General features: G+C 34.6%; 1 protein-coding gene across 1 annotated transcript in view; it reads right to left on the reverse strand.

The window, feature by feature from the left end:
* The window catches only part of sema4c (sema domain, immunoglobulin domain (Ig), transmembrane domain (TM) and short cytoplasmic domain, (semaphorin) 4C), a 103,581-nt gene that overhangs the window by 48,989 nt on the left and 31,703 nt on the right, over positions 1-22,889 (reverse strand). Inside the window, exons 3-6 of the mRNA XM_062051808.1 lie at positions 17,412-17,510; positions 17,048-17,144; positions 9,780-9,899; positions 5,197-5,348 (exon numbers count right to left, since the gene is read on the reverse strand). Of these exons, the coding sequence (XP_061907792.1) occupies positions 5,197-5,348; positions 9,780-9,899; positions 17,048-17,144; positions 17,412-17,510 (468 nt within the window). The remainder of the gene's footprint in view (positions 1-5,196; positions 5,349-9,779; positions 9,900-17,047; positions 17,145-17,411; positions 17,511-22,889) is intronic.

The raw sequence follows: 22,889 nt of genomic DNA on the forward strand, positions 1-22,889 counted from the left end.
GCCGGGTTAACTTATAAAGTGACATTTTAAATTTGCCGCTAAACTTCCGGTTCGAAACGCCTCTGAGGATGACGTATGCGCGTGACGTAGACCGGGGAACACGGGTATGCCTTCCACATTGAAGCCAATACGAAAAAGCTCTGTTTTCATTTCATAATTCCACAGTATTCTGGACATCTGTGTTCGTGAATCTGTTGCAATCATGTTCATTGCATTATGGAGAAGGAAGCTGAGCAAGCAAAGAAGACAGTTGTCGGTGCGAAATGGACGTATTTTTCGAACGTAGTCAGCAACAACGCTTCTTTGTTTACATTCCCGGAAGATGCAGTCAAGATGGAAGAACTCGGATAACAGAGACTCTAACCAGGAGGACTTTTGACTTCGATACACAGACGCCTGTAGAGAACTGGGACAACACAGACTCTTACCAGGATTACTTTGATTTGGATGACAAAGACGCAGACGTGCTACTGTGAGTATGCAGCTTTGGCTTCTAAACATTTGATCGCTTGACCGTATGTGCGCAACTTTTTTTTGCGTATGTACGTAACTTTTTAAAAATATATAAGCTTTATGAACCTTGGGTTAGGTGAACGGTCTTTTGGGCTGAGTGATTGTGTGTGTTGATCAGGTGTTTGAATTGTATTGGCGTGTTCTATGGAGCTAGCAGCTAGCAGAGGAGCTAGGAGCTAGCGTAACAAACACGCAGGTGTTTTTATGCAGGATTAATTTGTGGCATATTAAATATAAGCCTGGTTGTGTTGTGGCTAATAGAGTATATATATGTCTTGTGTTTATTTACTGTTGTAGTCATTCCCAGCTGAATATCAGGTCACCCCCGGCTCTCACAGCATCTTCCCTATCTGAATAGCTTCAACTCCCCACTAGTCCTTCACTTGCACTTTACTCATCCACAAATCTTTCATCCTCGCTCAAATTAATGGGGAAATTGTCGCTTTCTCGGTCCGAATCTCTCTCACTTCATGCGGCCATCATTGTAAACAATAGGGAACTTTGCGTATATGTTCAACTGACTACGTCACGCTACTTCCGGTAGGGGCAAGCCTTTTTTTTTTATCAGATACCAAAAGTTGCAATCTTTATCGTCGTTGTTCTATACTAAATCCTTTCAGCAAAAATATGGCAATATCGCGAAATGATCAAGTATGACACATAGAATAGATCTGCTATCCCCGTTTAAATAAAAAAAATTCATTTCAGTAGGCCTTTAAATTGCCTTCAATTGTCACCTACCATTGTTTACCATACATTTTTGTGGGAATGCTGAATTCAGGGATACGTTTGACGGACAGATTTGGCGCAACCTGTTAAGAATTCTCCATGTTTATTACGAATGAGCGCAGTGATGTAAATATCGACATTGTCGATACCAGGTACTTACTGGGATCGAAACAACACTACTACCGAATTTGCACTCAAAACTCGACAGTGCGCCTTATAACCCGGAATAATTGTACGGAATATGTACAAAATAATTCTGGTTGTGCTTACCGACGACTTCGAAGCCATTTTATTTGGTACATGGTGTAATGATAAGTGTGACCAGTAGATGGCAGTCAAACATAAGAGATACATGTAGACTGATGGCAATATGACTCAAGTAAACAACACCAATTTTTTTTTATATCTTCCATTGAAAACATAGAACATTAAAATGTTTTAGTACCACTTTGGTGACCCCTAACCCTAACCCTAACCCTAACCCTAACCCTAACCCTAACCCGTGATGGATTGTCGGCGCATTCAACATAGGCGTATTATTATGGTGTGTGTATAAGGTAAGACATATTATCGGGCGTTTTGTTTCGCAATATTATGCAAAAGCAACTTTTCTTACCTTTTGGCACCTGCTGATCTGTATTTGGGATCTGCATAAATCCTGAAAAATTGAGCGCGTCCGCCTTTGTAGTTAGACATTGAGTTTACTTAGGTGACAACATTATAATAAAATCTTGTGTATTTCAGATACACTTCAAAATCCATTTATAAAGGTAAGATTACAGATAACGCTTCTCCGAAAATTGCTCTATAAACAGCATAATATAGAACGTGTTTATTAATTGATGTTTTATGCAATAAAAAGTACTCCTTAGAGTTCACAGATATACATGTGTACCTATTAATTGACGTTTTATGCAATAAAAAGTACTCCTTAGAGTTTACAGATATACATGTGTATCTATTAATTGATGTTTTATGCAATAAAAGTACTCCTTAGAGTTTTCAGATATACATGTGTACCTATTAATTGATGTTTTATGCAATAAAAGTACTCCTTAGAGTTTACAGATATACATGTGTATCTATTAATTGACGTTTTATGCAATAAAAGTACTATAGAGTTCACAGATATACATGTGTACCTATTGATTGACGTTTTATGCAATAAAAGTACTCCTTAATAGGGATGATGTTTGACAAGAAATTATCGAGTTCGAGCCCATTATCGAATCCTCTTATCGAACCGATTCCTTATCGATTCTCTTATCGAATCCAGATAGGTTGTTGTATATGGGAAAAAACACAATATTTGGTTTAACAAAAGCTCACTTTTATTTTATAAGAAAAAAATACAATAAAATAAATAAATAAATAATGACTGTTACCCCCCTAAAAAAATAAAATAAATAAATATTCACTGTTGTTACCCAAAGTATATTAAGTGGGATTTTTCAGAAAAACAAATATATACAGTAACACAAAAACAACCTGTCTCTGTGATCACTATAGGTGAATAGCCATGCCTTGAGGCGTTTTTTTCCGGTCCATTATTTTTGCTGCTTTTGTGACATCACAGGAAATGACGTAGCTCAGTCATTTCCTGTGATGTCCCACAGGGCATTTCTTGTGCGACGGGATTCGTTCCCAGGGATTCGAATAAAGAACCAACTCTTTTTCTTTACTATAGTGGCCTCGATAATGGGAACCGGTTCTCAAAAAGGGATTCGAGTCCATGGAATCGGTTCTTTTCTTATCGAACGGTTATTTTCTTATCGAACAACCGGGAGAACCGGTTTCGAACATCATCCCTACTCCTTAAGAGTTCACAGATATACATGTGTACCTATTAATTGACGTTTTATGCAATAAAAGTACTCCTTAGTAGGGATGATGTTTGATAAGAAATTATCGAGTTCGAGCCCATTATCGAATCTTCTTTTCGAACCGATTCCTTATCGATTCTCTTATCGAATCCAGATAGGTTGTTGTATATGGGAAAAAACACAATATTTGGTTTAACAAAAGCTCACTTTTATTTAATAAGAAAAAAATACCATAAAATAAATAAATAAATAATGACTGTTACCCCCCTAAAAAATAAAATAAATAAATATTGACTGTTGTTACCCAAAGTATATTAAGTGGGATTTTTCAGAAAAACAAATATATACAGTAACACAAAAACAACCTGTCTCTGTGATCATTATAGGTGAATAGCCATGCCTTGAGGCGGTTTTTTCCGGTCCATTATTTTTGCTGCTTTTGTGACATCACAGGAAATGACGTAGCTCAGTCATTTCCTGTGATGTCCCACAGGGCATTTCTTGTGGGACGGGATTCGAATAAAGAACCAACTCTTTTTCTTTACTATAGTGGCCTCGATAACGGGAACCGGTTCTCAAAAAGGGATTCGAGTCCATGGAATCGGTTCTTTTCTTATCGAACGGTTCTTTTCTTATCGAACAACCGGGAGAACCGGTTTCGAACATCATCCCTACTCCTTAGAGTTCACAGATATACATGTGTACCTATTAATTGACGTTTTATGCAATAAAAGTACTCCTTAGTAGGGATGATGTTTGATAGGAAATTATCGAGTTCGAGCCCATTATCGAATCCTCTTATCGAACCGATTCCTTATCGATTCTCTTATCGAATCCAGATAGGTTGTTGTATAAGGGAAAAAACACAATATTTGGTTTAACAAAAGCTCACTTTTATTTAATAGGAAAAAAAAATAAAAAATAAAAAAATAAATATTGACTGTTACCCCCCTAAAAAAATAAAATGAATAAATATTGACTGTTGTTACCCAAAGTATATTAAGTGGTATTTTTCAGAAAAACAAATATATACAGTAACACAAAAACAACCTGTCTCTGTGATCACTATAGGTGAATAGCCATGCCTTGAGGCGTTTTTTTCCGGTCCATTATTTTTGCTGCTTTTGTGACATCACAAGAAATGACGTAGCTCAGTCTAATGACTGAGCTAAGGCATTTCCTGTGATGTCCCACAGGGCATTTCTTGTGGGACGGGATTCGAATAAAGAACCAACTCTTTTTCTTTACTATAGTGGCCTCGATAACGGGAACCGGTTCTCAAAAAGGGATTCGAGTCCATGGAATCGGTTCTTTTCTTATCGAACGGTTCTTTTCTTATCGAACAACCGGGAGAACCGGTTTCGAACATCATCCCTACTCCTTAAGAGTTCACAGATATACATGTGTACCTATTAATTGACGTTTTATGCAATAAAAGTACTCCTTAGTAGGGATGATGTTTGATAAGAAATTATCGAGTTCGAGCCCATTATCGAATCCTCTTATCGAACCGATTCCTTATCGATTCTCTTATCGAATCCAGATAGGTTGTTGTATATGGGAAAAAACACAATATTTGGTTTAACAAAAGCTCACTTTTATTTTATAAGAAAAAAATACAATAAAATAAATAAATAAATAATGACTGTTACCCCCCTAAAAAAATAAAATAAATAAATATTGACTGTTGTTATAGGTGAATAGCCATGCCTTGAGGCGTTTTTTTCCGGTCCATTATTTTTGCTGCTTTTGTGACATCACAGGAAATGACGTAGCTCAGTCTAATGACTGAGCTACGTAATTTCTTGTGATGTCCCACAGGGCATTTCTTGTGGGACGGGATTCGAATAAAGAACCAACTCTTTTTCTTTACTATAGTGGCCTCGATAACGGGAACCGGTTCTCAAAAAGGGATTCGAGACCATGGAATCGGTTCTTTTCTTATCGAACGGTTCTTTTCTTATCGAACAACCGGGAGAACCGGTTTCGAACATCATCCCTACTCCTTAGAGTTCACAGATATACATGTGTTACCTTCCGATATAGCTTCAGATTTGTTAGGGTTTGGTATCTTTTTTTTTTGACTGAGCCACAGAAAATAGCTGCAGATAATATGGAGGTGTGAGGTTACCTTGCAGACGCGAGCCACTCTTGCCACAGTGACCTCAGTGTCACAGTCCAGCTCCAACGCCCGCTCGCTAAAGAAGAAGTAGATTTTGTCGTCGTCTCCTTCTTTACTGCCGCCGCTTTCTCGAACCAAGGCCGAAGCCACGAAGTCTGGTTCTGCCCAAAACACATGTCAGTCTGTAAGGTTTGATGTTTCTCCCCATCGCCCCTTCATAGCGCTATGTCTTCTCCCTCATTTATTCTCTATACAGTCCTATTTATCTTTTCAATTATTTCTTCATTCTAATACATTCCATTACCAGGCTACTATCCCAGTTCCATTATGTATAACATGGGCACTTCCACAGCAGCACATTAAGCTACCATGGTGAAACTAAAGCACGATGATGAAACCCCAAGCCAATTTGATGCCTTTAGATGAGGTTTCCCCCCTTTTATGCCTCGGTAGCCGCCTGTACCTCTTTGCTCATAGTCACCCTCAATATCTGCCCTTTTATCACCAATTATAATTGCTTTCTTCTTCATTTCCCTCCTTCCACAGATAACAATCAGTCAGTGTTGTTGTTTTATCAATTAAAAAAGGTGTGACCAGAAAACGGGAAGCGCTGCCAGTCTAATTTATTTGACAAAACCCAAAACCAGTGAAGTCGGCACGTTGTGTAAATGGTAAATAAAAACAGAATGCAATGATTTGCAAATCCTTTTCAACTTATATTCAATTGAAAAGACTGCAAAGACAAAATATTCAATGTTCGAACTGAGAAACTATTTTTTTTTTTTTTATACAAATAATTATTAACTTGGAATTTAATGGCCTCAACAGGTGGGGGGCGGGGTTTGGTGGTAGCGGGGGGCGGCGGGCAGCATTAACTCCCGGAAGAGTTAATGCTGCAACGGGTTCTGGGTGGGAGTGTCCGATAATGGCTTTTTGCCGATATCCGATATTCCGATATTGTCCAACTCTTTAATTACCGATACCGATATCAACCGATACCGATATCAACCGATGTATGCAGTCGTGGAATTAACACATTATTATGCCTAATTTGGACAACCATGTATGGTGAAGATAAGGTACTTTTTAAAAAAATAAATAAAATAAGATAACTAAATTAAAAACATTTTCTTGAATAAAAAAGAAAGTAAAACAATATAAAAACAGTTACATAGAAACTAGTAATTAATGAAAATTAGTAAAATTAACTGTTAAAGGTTAGTACTATTAGTGGACCAGCAGCACGCACAATCATGTGTGCTTACGGACTGTATCCCTTGCAGACTGTATTGATATATATTGATATATAATGTAGGAACCAGAATATTTATAACAGAAAGAAACAACCCTTTTGTGTGAATGAGGGAGAGGGAGGTTTTTTGGGTTGGTGCACTAATTGTAAGTGTATCTTGTGTTTTTTATGTTGATTTAATAAAAAAAACAAAAAAAAAACAAAAAAACCCCAAAAAAAACCGATACAGATAATAAAAAAACCGATACCGATAATTTCCGATATTACATTTTAACGCATTTATCGGCCAAAATTATCGGACACCTCTAATATATATACTGCATATATATGAAAATATGTATATATATACATATATATATAAAATACATTTATATATATATAAATGTATGAAACAAAATATGTAAATATATATATAAATATTTATTTTTATAATTTTTTATTACATTAATAAAGAAATATAAAAATAAATATGTATATATATATATATTAATATATATACATATATATTATATATATATATATTTTATTTCATACATTTATTTATATATACATATATATATTTTTTTATATATATATTTTATATATATATATACATCCCTAGTTCTGGGTATTTGTTCTGTTGAGTTTATGTTGTGTTACGGTCAGGGGCGCCGCTAGGGATTTTGGGCCCCATGAAAAGAATCTTTACAGGGCCCCCAACACAGCGGCAACATTTTTCGATGCTATTTTACATACAATTATGCATTTTAATGGTATTTTTGAGTAATGGTATTTTCTGCTGCTGCTGCACTTGACTCTGTTCAGAATGAGGCATCATTTTGACAGAGGGGAGATCAACTATTATTGAATAAGAACAGCTTGACTGGATGGATTATTTAACTAATATAGCAGTAAAATGTAAAAATCCAGAGTTTTCTTGAGCTAACATGGTGAGAAAAGTGAGCTAGCTTATTACCACAGACAGGGACAAAGTTAATATGCATAACTTTCCACCACAACTAACAAACCTACCTTTTTTTGGAAATATTGGGTGACATATTGTCGACCCTTCAACTCCTTCTCCTCTCTTATTTTCTTTTCCTTTCTTTTTTGGCTGCCTGATTTTTTAGGCATACTGCTGTCTCCTCCGCTTTGCCCGCTGTGGCGCTGTATGTCTGTGACAAATCGCCGGTGCTCTACCTGCAGCTGATCCAGTCGGACTGAACCATTTTACGTAAATAGAGGGGGGAAGGGAGGGCCCTGCAGGTGTTGATGCTTCCAAAACAAATAAAGGTATTGTTACCAGGACATGGAAAATAAAACATGTGTGATTATATGTCAGTTAATAACTTAGTGTCATTATTTTTTCTGTATTATAATTTCATCATCATTAGGGGCCTCTCTGGGCCCCCCCTCCATCATGGGCCCCTAGAATCCGTCTCCTTTACCCCCCCTTTTCGGCGCCCCTGGTTACGGTGCGGATGTTCATCCGAAATGTGTTTTGTCATTCTTGTTTGGTGTGGGTTCACAGTGTGGCGCATATTTGTAACAGTGTTAAAGTTGTTTATACGGTCACCCTCAGTGTGACCTGTATGGCTGTTGACCAAGTATGCCTTGCATTCACTTGTGTGTGTGCAAAAGCCGCATATATTATGTGACTGGGCCGGCACGCTGTTTGTATGGAGGAAAAGCGGACGTGACGACAGGTTGTAGAGGACGCTAAAGGCAGTGCCTTTAAGGCACGCCCCCAATATTATTGTCCGGGTGGAAATCGGGAGAAATTTGGGACAATTGTTGCCCCGGGAGATTTTCGGGAGGGGCACTGAAATTCGGGAGTCTCCCGGGAAAATCGGGAGGTTGAAACCGATACCGATAATTTCCGATATTACATTTTAAAGCATTTATCGGCCAAAATTATCGGACACCTCTAATATATATATGTATGTATGTATGTATGTATGTATGTATGTATGTATGTATGTATGTATATATATATATATATATATATATATATATATATATATATATATATATATATATATACATATATATATATATATATGTATGTATGTATGTATGTATGTATGTATGTATGTATGTATGTATGTATGTATGTATGTATATATATATATATATATATATATATATATACTGTATATATATGTATGTATATATATATATATATATATATATATATATATATATATATATATATATATATATATATATATATATATATATATGAAAATATGTATATATATATATATATATATATATATATATATATATATATATATATATATATATATATATAAATATATGTATATATATATAAATGTATGAAACAAAATATGTAAATATATATATAAATATTTATTTTTATAATTTTTTATTACATTAATAAAAAATTATAAAAATAAATATGTATATATATAAATATATATATATATATATATATATAAATATATATATATATATATATATATATATATATATATATTATTTCATACATTTATTTATATATACATATATATATATTATATATATATATATATATATATATATATATTTATATATATATATATACATATATATATATATACATATATATATATATATATAAGAGTATGAAACAAAATATGTAAATATATATATAAATATTTATTTTTATAATTTTTTATTACATTCATAAAAAATTATAAAAATAAATATATATATATATATATATATATATATATATATATATATATATATATATATATATATATATATAATATATATATATTTTATTTCATACATTTATTTATACATACATACATATTTTTTATATATATATATTTTTATATATATATAAAATATATATATATATATAAAAATAAAAAAAAAATAAAAATAAAAAATAAATAAATATATATATATATATATATATATATATATATATATATATATATATATATATATATATATATATATATATATATATATATATATATATATATATGTATGAAACAAAATATGTAAATATATATATATAAATATTTATTTTTATAATTCTTTTATTACATTATATTTTATTAACATGTATTATTTTCCCCTTCATTTTAGGGGACCGAGAAGCATACAGTATGTATGTAAATTTGGAGCAAGACTGGCACCACCCCCTGCCACCCCAAAAGGGACAAGCGGTAGAAAATGGATGGATGGATGGTTGAAAAAGTTGACCCGTGCATTTTGAATATGAACCTTCTTAATAGCGTTAAGATGGAACATTTAATTTTTTTATTTTTTTTCATTAAAAACATTCCCTTTTGGGTGTTTCAAAACCAAGTGTTTTTCTGTGTCACCCCCCTAATTGACTTACCATTGAGCCAGGCAGGCAAGTATTCCGTCTTCATGCTGTAGTGCTGTTGGCCCAGGTTTCTTTGTATGACTGGCTCAGTTCCCAGGAAGTTGTTGAGTGTGGCGGAGTACAGCTCCTTGTCTGTACCAACACAAAAACAAACTTTGGGCTTAATTTAAACTCAAGCTAAAATAACCAAGGTCAACAGTCCAGTGGGGGAACGCAAGCGGCGACTGGGCATCTGTGGCTTGAATTAAGCCGTGCAGTTATGGACCGAATGGAACGCGCAATTAAAAAATTGCACTCCTGGACCTGCCGTGCAACTGCATGGCAACAAAACAGATGTGAACACCTGCAGGAGTAGTTTGAAAAGATCTGATTTATGCTTTTTATGCCCCTGTTAGAACTAGGAATTATGTTGCTTTTTCCATTCAAAATGCAGCTGAGACGGAATAACCAGACATTTTTTTTTACAGTTTGCCCAATTTTTAACAAAGGATTAGGGACAATTTATGAGGAACATGCTATTTAATTCAAGGTTGTGTTTTTCTTTTTATATTGCAAAATATCAGTCATGGCTGAGCTTATTTTTTTATGTACTAAACCCTAAATTAAAATTTTTATATTTGTTAGAATAATCATGTATATATTATCACACATCTTTAGTATGTTTAAAGTCCGTTTCTATAGTTATTAGCTATTGTGCTCAAGCTGTATTTTTTCTATCTGTGCAAGGACAAAACTTCTTGTCTGAGGGGTGGCCTCAGCCGCAGATGTTATCTTTGTTTTAGCCCGCTAACAGCCAAGGACTTCAAGGACCTCAACGCAGATAAGACGACAGCACGCAGACGAAGCAGAGACAAGGCGAAATCACAAGGCCCCCAGCACATTCCGTCACATATTGTGCGTACTGGACCTGCTTTGCATGATATGTGTGACCACTCCTTTTAGAGGCTATATTTTATCACACAACTTTAGTATGTTTAAAGTCTGTTTCTATAGTTATTAGCTATTTTGCTCAAGCTGTATTTTTTCTATCTGTGCAAGGACAAAACTTCTTGTCTGAGGGGTGGCCTCAGCCGCAGATGTTATCTTTGTTTTAGCCCGCTAACAGCCAAGGACTTCAACGCAGATAAGACGACAGCACGCAGACAAAGCAGAGACAAGGCAAAATCTCAAGGCCCCCAGCACATTCCGTCACGTATTGTGCGTACTGTTTGCATGATATGTGTGACCACTCCTTTTAGAGGCTATATTTTATCACACAACTTTAGTATGTTTAAAGTCCGTTTCTATAGTTATTAGCCATTGTGCTCAAGCTGTATTTTTTCCATCTGTGCAAGGACAAAACTTCTTGTCTGAGGGGTGGCCTCAGCCGCAGATGTTATCTTTGTTTTAGCCCGCTAACAGCCAAGGACTTCAAGGACCTCAACGCAGATAAGACGACAGCACGCAGACGAAGCAGAGACAAGGCGAAATCACAAGGCCCCCAGCACATTCCGTCACGTATTGTGCGTACTGTTTGCATGATATGTGTGACCACTCCTTTTAGAGGCTATATTTTATCACATAACTTTAGTATGTTTAAAGTCAGTTTCTATAGTTATTAGCTATTGTGCTCAAGCTGTATTTTTTCTATCCGTGCAAGGACAAAACTTCTTGTCTAAAGGGGTGGCCTCAGCCGCAGATGTTATCTTTGTTTTAGCCCGCTAACAGCCAAGGACTTCAAGGACCTCAACGCTGATAAGACGACAGCACGCAGACGAAGCAGAGACAAGGCGAAATCTCAAGGCCTCCAGCACATTCCGTCACGTATTGTGCGTACTGTTTGCATGATATGTGTGACCACTCCTTTTAGAGGCTATATTTTATCACACAACTTTAGTATGTTTAAAGTCCGTTTCTATAGTTATTAGCTATTGTGCTCAAGCTGTATTTTTTCTATCTGTGCAAGGACAAAACTTCTTGTCTGAGGGGTGGCCTCAGCCGCAGATGTTATCTTTGTTTTAGCCCGCTAACAGCCAAGGACTTCAAGGACCACAACGCAGATAAGACGACAGCACGCAGACGAAGCAGAGACAAGGCGAAATCACAAGGCCCCCAGCACATTCTATCACGTATTGTGCGTACTGTTTGCATGATATGTGTGACCACTCCTTTTAGAGGCTATATTTTATCACACAACTTTAGTATGTTTAAAGTCCGTTTCTATAGTTATTAGCTATTGTGCTCAAGCTGTATTTTTTCTATCTGTGCAAGGACAAAACTTCTTGTCTGAGGGGTGGCCTCAGCCGCAGATGTTATCTTTGTTTTAGCCCGCTAACAGCCAAGGACTTCAAGGACCTCAACGCAGATAAGACGACAGCACGCAGACGAAGCAGAGACAAGGCGAAATCACAAGGCCCCCAGCACATTCCGTCACGTATTGTGCGTACTGGTTGCATGATATGTGTGACCACTCCTTTTAGAGGCGGCCTCAGTGATGTTGACTAGGGAACTCCTGAATAAATAGAGAGGGACGCGGGAGCTGTACATTAGAGCAGTGGTCCCCAACCTTTTTGTAGCTGCGGACCGGTCAACGCGTGAAAATTTGTCCCGCGGACCGGGAAATACAATCATGTGTGCTTACGGACTGTATTCCTGCAGACCGTATTGATATATATTGATATATAGTGTATATATTGTGTTTTTATGTTGATTTAATTAAAAAAAAAACAAAAAAAAAACAATGCCCCGGTGGTTGGGGACCACTGCCTTAGAGCGTAGGGCGAGACTGTGACTAAGTGTGCAGCTCCATGCGTTCTCCTCATGAGCTAAATTGAACTCTGTCTCTGCATGATTCCTTGTCTGTTTAATAGATGTCATCAGTGTTTGAACCTGACAGTATTACCAGGTAAGTCAATTGACAAGCAATTTACTATGACCACCTGGCCAAAACAGCATATGGAGCGAGAACTGTGGTACCAAACTATTCGTTAGTACCGTATTTTTCTGACTACAAGGCGCACTTAAAATCCTTTCATTTTCTCAAAACTCAACAGTGCGCCTTATAACGCGGTGCGACTAATGTACGGAATAATTTTGGTTGTGCTTACCGACCTCAAATTATATATTTTGAATTAAATTATAATGAAATTATATTATATTATTTGGTACATGGTGAAATGATAAGTGTGGTCAGTAGATGGCAGTCACACATACGCGATGCGTGTAGACTGCCTTCAGAAGTCTGACTCAGGCTCGGGAGCCCTAAATGAGGTCAAAGTTAAAAAAGTAAGAAATTAAAAACAAATAAAAACAAAAGGTTACAATCCGTGTGGCACCTACCATATTTTCCGGACTATAAGGCGCACTTACAATCCTTTTTTTCTTCTCAAAACTCGACAGTGCGCCTTATTGTTACTTTTAGTTATTAAAAACAATATTATTTGTATAAAGTCTGAAGCCTGAGTTTTATTATGATCATACCAACTAGAGGCACATTTGCAAAATAATGAAATGATCACAACATTTTATGTTTTAAATTTAGAAAAAAAAAAAAAAAAAGACCCCTTTTAATGCGCCCTATAATCCGGTGCGCCTTATATATGAAAAAAAGATCGAAAATAGACCATTCATTGGCAGTGCGCCTTGTAATCCGAGGCGCCCTATTGTCCGGAAAATACGGTAATTTTTTTAGCCACCGTTTGGAAAAAAAGTTTAATCAATATAAATAGCATCAAAGCATTTCTTATTGTGTCAATCCAACTCTTTATACTTACACACACACACACACATACACGCACACACGCACACACACACACACGCTTATATTTTTTACCTTCTTGAGACCTCCGAAAAATCATCTTTAGGACCACCTTTTGTAGAAATATAAAGATTTGTATTTACAACATCAATATTATATACATACTATGCAAATATAAAAAAGGTAAGATTGAAGTCAATTATTATTTATTGAATTTTTTGTTTGTAATTGGTTTTTAATCTTCATTATTTACTTCAAGTTATTACAGTATGTCTCGATATACATATTTTTGTTAAATTTTTTTAATTAATTTTGGCCAAAGCGGGGCACATTTCAATTTCTTCCACACACTTGTTATTTCATATGTTGGCCAGAGAGAAAGAGTCGTAATTCTACTCGACAAAAGTCACAATTTTATAAGAAAACTGTAAATATTGGCAATATTATAATAATAATTGGAATTTCACTTGGCAAAATGATGACAAAAGTCATAATTTTAATCAACAAATGTCACTATTTTACAAGAACAACCAAAAAATTGGCAATATTGTGATAACAAGTCAGAATTTTATATGACAAATGTCACCATTTTGCATTAAAAAGTAATAATTTTACATAAAATTACCGTATTTTCCACACTATAAGGCGCATAAAAACTTCCATTTTTCTCAAAAGCTGACAGTGTGCCTTATAATCCGGTGCGTCTTAATATATGGACCAATATTGAGCTACAACAGGTCTCGCAACTATGGGATGCATAACGTAACCCCAGCCTCTACTGTAGCGTCTATTCTATGCGCCTTATAATGCGGTGCGCCTTATATATGAACAACGTTTTAGAATAGGCCATTCATTGAAGGTGCGCCTTATAATCCGGTGCGCCTTATAGTGCGGAAAATACGGTAAGTATTTTACGAGAGAATATTGCAATATTACAGAAACAGAAAGAATATGAGAAATTGCTCCCAGTTTTATAAGAAAAAAGTCGACGCGTTGTGAGCAAAAGACTGCTTTTGGTTTATTTATTTTTTATTCATTTTTTGTTTGTTTGTAATTTTAATACAAACAAAAAAAGGTTAGATTTTAGTAAATTCTTATTTTTTTTTTTTTTGGGTTTATAATTGGTTTTTAATCTTCATTATTTACTTCAAGTTATTACAGTATGTCTCTATATACATATTCATCTAAAAATAATTAATTTTGGCCCAAGGGGGGGCATTTCAATTTCTTACACACACTTGTTATTTCATATGTTGGCCAGAGAGAAAGAGTTGTAATTCTACTCGACAAAAGTCACAATTTTAAAAGAAAACTGTAAATATTGGCAATATTATAATAATAATTGGAATTTCACTTGGCAAAATGATGACAAAAGTCATAATTTTAATCAACAAATGTCACTATTTTACAAAAACAACCAAAAAATTGGCAATATTGTGATAACAAGTCAGAATTCCATATGACAAATGTCACCATTTTGCATTAAAAAGTAATAATTTTACATAAAATTACCGTATTTTCCGCACTATAAGGCGCATAAAAACTTCAATTTTTCTCAAAAGCTGACAGTGCGCCTTATAATCCGGTGCGTCTTAATATATGGACCAATATTGAGCTACAACAGGTCTCGCAACTATGGGATGCATAACGTAACCCCAGCCTCTACTGTAGCGTCTATTCTATGCGCCTTATAATGCGGTGCACCTTATATATGAACAACGTTTTAGAATAGGCCATTCATTGAAGGTGCGCCTTATAATCCGGTGCGCCTTATAGTGCGGAAAATACGGTAAGTATTTTACGAGAGAATATTGCAATATTACAGAAACAGAAAGAATATGAGAAATTGCTCCCAGTTTTATAAGAAAAAAGTCGACGCGTTGTGAGCAAAAGACTGCTTTTAGTTTATTTATTTTTTATTCATTTTTTGTTTGTTTGTAATTTTAATACAAACAAAAAAAGGTTAGATTTTAGCAAATTCTTTTTTTGTTTTTTTTTTGGTTTATAATTGGTTTTTAATCTTCATTATTTACTTCAAGTTATTACAGTATGTCTCGATATACATATTTTTGTTAAATTTTTTAAATTAATTTTGGCCAAAGCGGGGCGCATTTCAATTTCTTCCACACACTTGTTATTTCATATGTTGGCCAGAGAGAAAGAGTCGTAATTCTACTCGACAAAAGTCACAATTTTATAAGAAAACTGTAAATATTGGCAATATTATAATAATAATTGGAATGTCACTATTTTACAAAAACAACCAAAAAATTGGCAATATTGTGATAACAAGTCAGAATTTCATATGACAAATGTCACCATTTTGCATTAAAACGTAATAATTTTACGAGAAAATATTGCAATATTACAGAAACAGAAAGAATATGAGAAATTGTTCCCAATTTTATAAGAAAAAAGTCGACACATTGTGAGCAAAAGACTGCTTTTAGTTTATTTATTTTTTATTCATTTTTTTGTTGTTGTAATTTTAATACTATGTAAATATAAAAAAGGTAAGATTTTAGTACTTTTTTTTTTTTTAATTTTTGGTTTGTAATTGTTTTTTAATCTTCATTATTTACTTCAAGTTATTACAGTATGTCTCTATATATATATTTACATTTTTTAAATTAATTTTGGCCAAAGGGGGGGGCATTTCAATTTCTTCCACACACTTGTTATTTCATATGTTGGCCAGAGAGAAAGAGTCGTAATTCTACTCGAAAAAAGTCACAATTTTATAAGAAAACTTTAAATATTGGCCTTATTATAATAATAATCGGAATTTTACTTGGCAAAATGACAAATGACAAAATTCATAATTTTATTCAACAAATGTCACTATTTTACAAGAACAACCAAAAAATTTGAAATATCGTGATAAAAGTCAGAATTTTATTTGACAAATGTCACCATTTTGCATTAAAACGTAATAATTTTACATAAAAAAGTAATAATTTTACGAGAAAATATTGCAATATTACAGAAACAGAAGGAATATGAGAAATTGTTCCCAGTTTTATAAGAAAAAAGTCGACACATTGTGAGCAAAAGACTGCTTTTAGTTTATTTATGTATTATTTGTTTGTAATTTTAATAGTATGTAAATATAAAAAAGGTAAGATTTTAGTACATTTTTTTTTTTTTTTTTTTGTTTTTTTTCTTTTTAATCTTCATTATTTACTTCAAGTTATTACAGTATGTCTCTATATACATATTCATCTAAAAATAACTAATGTTGGCCCAAGGGGGCGCATTTCAATTTCTCACACACACTCGTTATTTCATATGTTGACCAGAGGGGGAGCACTTTTAAAAGCGACACACAGTCAATTTGAAAAATCCCTCCTTTTTGGGACCGCCCTCATTTTGATAAGATTTCACCACCAGGGGTGCAAATGAGACATTCTCTATTACATGCAATGTTATTGGGACCATGATTTATGTCATCACTTGTTCACACCTCCTCATATGGAAGCTACTTTTCCTTGTTGATGCCTCAAGAAGGGTAGACACACACACACACACACAGGGTACTACTCACCAACTATTATGCCAGTGTGGCCCTTGGCAGGGTCATATGGACATTTGCCCTTCCCATCTTCCAGGGGACTTGTGCTGAGAGTGAAATAATCTGCATTCTGTGGGGACACACACACACACACACACACACACACACACACACACACACACACACACACACACACACACACACACACACACACACACACACACACACACACACACACACACACACACACACACACACACACACACACACGCACATTAACAAGTAGTTTAATCGTTTTCTGCCAAATGTGAAACAAGGTTAAAAATGCAATCACATCAATCATGAACTTTCACACATTCATCTGGCCCACTGGTGTGTCCTCCTCATGGACACTTACCACATAGGTGCATTTGGGTTGGAAGGCATAGGTGCCACAGGTGTAGAGGTGTGTGTGGTTGTAGCTCTGGAGGAAGCGGATGTAGTTGAAGCACTCAGTCTGCGAGGGACATAGAAGGAATTGTTAGAATATGGCTTAATGTGGCTTATACTTGTATAGCGCTTTTCTACCTTCAAGGTACTGACTTTGACACTATTTCCACATTCACACACACATTCACACACTGATGGCGGGAGCTGCCATGCAAGGCGCTAACCACGACCCATCAGGAGCAAGGGTGAAGTGTCTTGCTCAAGGATTCACTCAAAATGATTGGTATCGGAAGTACAGAGCGCCAATAAACCTTGCGTGCCGGCCCAATCACGTAATATCTACGGCTTTTCACACACACAAGTGAATGCAACGCATACTTGGTCAACAGCCATACAGGTCACACTGAGGGTGGCCGCGTAAACAACTTTAACACTGTTAGAAATACGCGCCACACTGTGAACCCACGCCAAACAGGAATGACAAACACATTTCGGGAGAACATCCGCACCGTAACACAACATAAACACAACAGAACAAATACCCAGAACCCCTTGCAGCACTAACTCTTCCAGAACGCTACAATATACACCTCCCTCCTACCCACACCTCAACCTCCTCATGCATGTCCAAAAATTCCAAGCTGCTGTTTTGAGGCATGTTAAAAAAAAAAAAAGCACTTTGTGACTTCAATAATAAATATGGCAGTGCCATAACTTGAGTTGATTTATTTTGGAAAACCTTGTTAGATTGTTTAATGCATCCAGCGGGGCATCACAACAAAATTAGGCATAATAATGTGTTCATTCCACGACTGTATATGTCGGTATCGGTTGATATCGGAATCGATAATTAAGAGTTGGACAATATCGGAATATCGGCCAAAAAAAGCCATTATCGGACATCTCTAGCAAGAATCATTATATACACTTTCATTACTTTGTTTGTGGTGTGGAATATAAGAAAAAAGGACTAATCAGGTGATACTAGTTAAACAAAGAATAGCTAGCAACTGTAGGTATCCAGAGTGTTATGTTTGTTGTATCTGTGTACGTTAGTGTTGTCCCCATACCAAAATGTTGGTACCGGTACCGGCACCAGAATGTATTTCGATAATTTTCGGTACTTTCCGACACTTTTCTAAATAAAGGGAACCACAAAAAATGGCATTATTGGCTTTATTTTAACAAAAAAATCTTAGGGTACATGAAACATTTGTTTATTATAACAAGTTTGTCCTTAAATAAAATAGTGAGCATACAAGACAACTTGTCTTTTACTAGTAAGTAGAGATGTCCGATAATATTGGTCTGCCGATATTATCGGCCGATGAATGCGTTAAAATGTAATATCGGAAATTATCGGTATCGTTTTTTTTATTATCTGTATCTTTTTTTTTTTTCTTTTTCTTTTTAAAAAAAATTAAATCCACATAAAAAACACAAGATACACTTACAATTAGTGCACCAACCCACCCCATTCACACTCATTCACACAAAAGGGTTGTTTCTTTCTGTTATTAATATTCTGGTTCCTACATTATATATCAATATATATCAATACAGTCTGCAAGGGATACAGTCCGTAAGCACACATGATTGTGCGTGCTGCTGGTCCACTAATAGTACTAACCTTTAACAGTTAATTTTACTAATTTTCATTAATTACTAGTTTATATGTAACTGTTTTAATATTGTTTTACTTCCTTTTTTATTCAAGAAAATGTTTTTAATTTATTTATCTTATTTTATTTGATTCATTTTTTAAAAAAAAGGACCTTATCTTCACCACACCTGGTTGTCCAAATTAGGCATAATAATGTGTTAATTCCACGACTGTATATATCGGTATCGGTTGATATCGGAATCGATAATTAAGAGTTGGACAATATCGGAATATCGGATATCGGCCAAAAAAAGCCATTATCGGACATCTCTAGCAAGAATCATTATATACACTTTTATTACTTTGTTTGTGGTGTGGAATATAAGAAAAAAGGACTAATCAGGTGATACTAGTTAAACAAAGAATAGCTAGCAACTGTAGGTATCCAGAGTGTTATGTTTGTTGTATCTGTGTACGTTAGTGTTGTCCCCATACCAAAATGTTGGTACCGGTACCGGCACCAGAATGTATTTCGATCATTTTCGGTACTTTCCGATACTTTTCTAAATAAAGGGAACCACAAAAAATGGCATTATTGGCTTTATTTTAACAAAAAAATCTTAGGGTACATGAAACATTTGTTTATTATAACAAGTTTGTCCTTAAATAAAATAGCGAGCATACAAGACAACTTGTCTTTTACTAGTAAGTAGAGATGATAAATGCGTTAAAATGTAATATCGGAAATGATCGGTATCGGTATTTTTTTTTATCAGTACCGTTTTTTGTTTTGTTTTTGTTTTTAATTAAATCCACCAACCCACCCCATTCACACTCATTCACACAAAAGGGTTGTTTCTTTCTGTTATCAATATTCTGATTCCTACATTATATATCAATATATATCAATACAGTCTGCAAGGGATACAGTCCGTAAGCACACATGATTGTGCGTGCTGCTGGTCCACTAATAGTACTAACCTTTAACAGTTAATTTTACTCATTTTCATTAATTACTAGTTTCTATGTAACTGTTTTTATATTGTTTTACTTTCTTTTTTATTCAAGAAAATGTTTTTAATTTATTTATCTTATTTTATTTGATTCATTTTTTTAAAAAAAGTACCTTATCTTCACCATACCTGGTTGTCCAAATTAGGCATAATAATGTGTTAATTCCACGACTGTATATATCGGTATCGGTTGATATCGGAATCGATAATTAAGAGTTGGACAATATCGGAATATCGGATATCGGCCAAAAAAAGCCATTATCGGACATCTCTAGCAAGAATCATTATATACACTTTTATTACTTTGTTTGTGGTGTGGAATATAAGAAAAAAGGACTAATCAGGTGATACTAGTTCAGGGGTCGGCAACCCAAAATGTTGAAAGAGCCATATTGGAGCAAAAATACAAAAACAAATCTGTCTGGAGCCGCAAAAAATTAAAAGCCATATTACATGTGTCATGAGATATAAATGTAATTAAGAGGACTTAAAGGAAACTAAATGACCTCAAATATACCTACAAATGAGGCATAATGATGCAATATGTACATATCGCTAGCCTAAATAGCATGTTAGCATCGATTAGCTTGCAGTCATGCAGTGACCAAATATGTCTGATTAGCACTCCACACAGGTCAATAACATCAACAAAACTCACCTTTGTGCATTCACGCACAACGTTAAAAGTGTGGTGGACAAAAATGAGACAGAAAAAGTGGCATAAAGCACGTCCTAGAAAGTCGGAGAAAGTTATACATGTAAACCAACTATACGGTGAGTTCAAGGACCGCCAAAATAAGTAGGACAAAAGGGCGCTCGCCAAGTACTCGAATCAGTGAAGCATGTTTAATTTAAACAGTGTGATTTATAACAATTAGGGAGGTTTGTGTCATGTTTGTCCTCCTACAGAAACCATACTAAAACAAAAAAATAGATTTTTTTTCCCCTCATCTTTTTCCATTCTTCATACATTTTTGAAAAATCTCCAGAGAGCCACTAGGGCGGCGCTAAAGAGCCGCATGCGGCTCTAGAGCCGCGGGTTGCCGACCCCTGTACTAGTTAAACAAAGAATAGCTAGCAACTGTAGGTATCCAGAGTGTTATGTTTGTTGTATCTGTGTACGTTAGTGTTGTCCCCATACCAAAATGTTGGTACCGGTACCGGCACCAGAATGTATTTCGATAATTTTCGGTACTTTCCGATACTTTTCTAAATAAAGGGAACCACAAAAAATGGCATTATTGGCTTTATTTTGACAAAAAAATCTTAGGGTACATGAAACATTTGTTTATTATAACAAGTTTGTCCTTAAAGAAAATAGTGAGCATACAAGACAACTTGTCTTTTACTAGTAAGTAGAGATGATAAATGCGTTAAAATGTAATATCGGAAATGATCGGTATCTGTATTTTTTTTTATCAGTATCGTTTTTTTTTGTTTTTTGTTTTTTAATTAAATCCACCAACCCACCCCATTTACACTCATTCACACAAACGGGTTGTTTCTTTCTGTTATTAATATTCTGGTTCCTACATTATATATCAATATATATCAATACAGTCTGCAAGGGATACAGTCCGTAAGCACACATGATTGTGCGTGCTGCTGGTCCACTAATAGTACTAACCTTTAACAGTTAATTTTACTCATTTTCATTAATTACTAGTTTATATGTTACTGTTTTTATATTGTTTTACTTTCTTTTTTATTCAAGAAAATGTTTTTAATTTATTTATCTTATTTTATTTGATTCATTTTTAAAAAAAAGTACCTTATCTTCCCCATACCTGGTTGTCCAAATTAGGCATAATAATGTGTTAATTCCACGACTGTATATATCGGTATCGGTTGATATCGGAATCGATAATTAAGAGTTGGACAATATCGGAATATCGGATATCGGCCAAAAAAAGCCATTATCGGACATCTCTAGCAAGAATCATTATATACACTTTTATTACTTTGTTTGTGGTGTGGAATATAAGAAAAAAGGACTAATCAGGTGATACTAGTTAAACAAAGAATAGCTAGCAACTGTAGGTATCCAGAGTGTTATGTTTGTTGTATCTGTGTACGTTAGCGTTGTCCCCATACCAAAATGTTGGTACCGGTACCGGCACCAGAATGTATTTCGATAATTTTCGGTACTTTCCGACACTTTTCTAAATAAAGGGAACCACAAAAAATGGCATTATTGGCTTTATTTTAACAAAAAAATCTTAGGGTACATGAAACATTTGTTTATTATAACAAGTTTGTCCTTAAATAAAATAGTGAGCATACAAGACAACTTGTCTTTTACTAGTAAGTAGAGATGATAAATGCGTTAAAATGTAATATCGGAAATGATCGGTATCGGTATTTTTTTTTATCAGTATCGTTTTTTTGTTGTTTTTTTTTTAATTAAATCCACCAACCCACCCCATTTACATTCATTCACACTCATTCACACAAAAGGGTTGTTTCTTTCTGTTATCAATATTCTGGTTCCTACATTATATATCAATATATATCAATACAGTCTGCAAGGGATACAGTCCGTAAGCACACATGATTGTGCGTGCTGCTGGTCCACTAATAGTACTAACCTTTAACAGTTAATTTTACTCATTTTCATTAATTACTAGTTTCTATGTAACTGTTTTTATATTGTTTTACTTTCTTTTTTATTCAAGAAAATGTTTTTAATTTATTTATCTTATTTTATTTGATTCATTTTTAAAAAAAAAAAGGACATTATCTTCACCATACCTGGTTGTCCAAATTAGGCATAATAATGTGTTAATTCCACGACTGTATATATCGGTATCGGTTGATATCGGAATCGATA

This window comes from Entelurus aequoreus, linkage group LG06 (assembly GCF_033978785.1).
Source record: "Entelurus aequoreus isolate RoL-2023_Sb linkage group LG06, RoL_Eaeq_v1.1, whole genome shotgun sequence".
NCBI lineage: Eukaryota > Metazoa > Chordata > Actinopteri > Syngnathiformes > Syngnathidae > Entelurus > Entelurus aequoreus.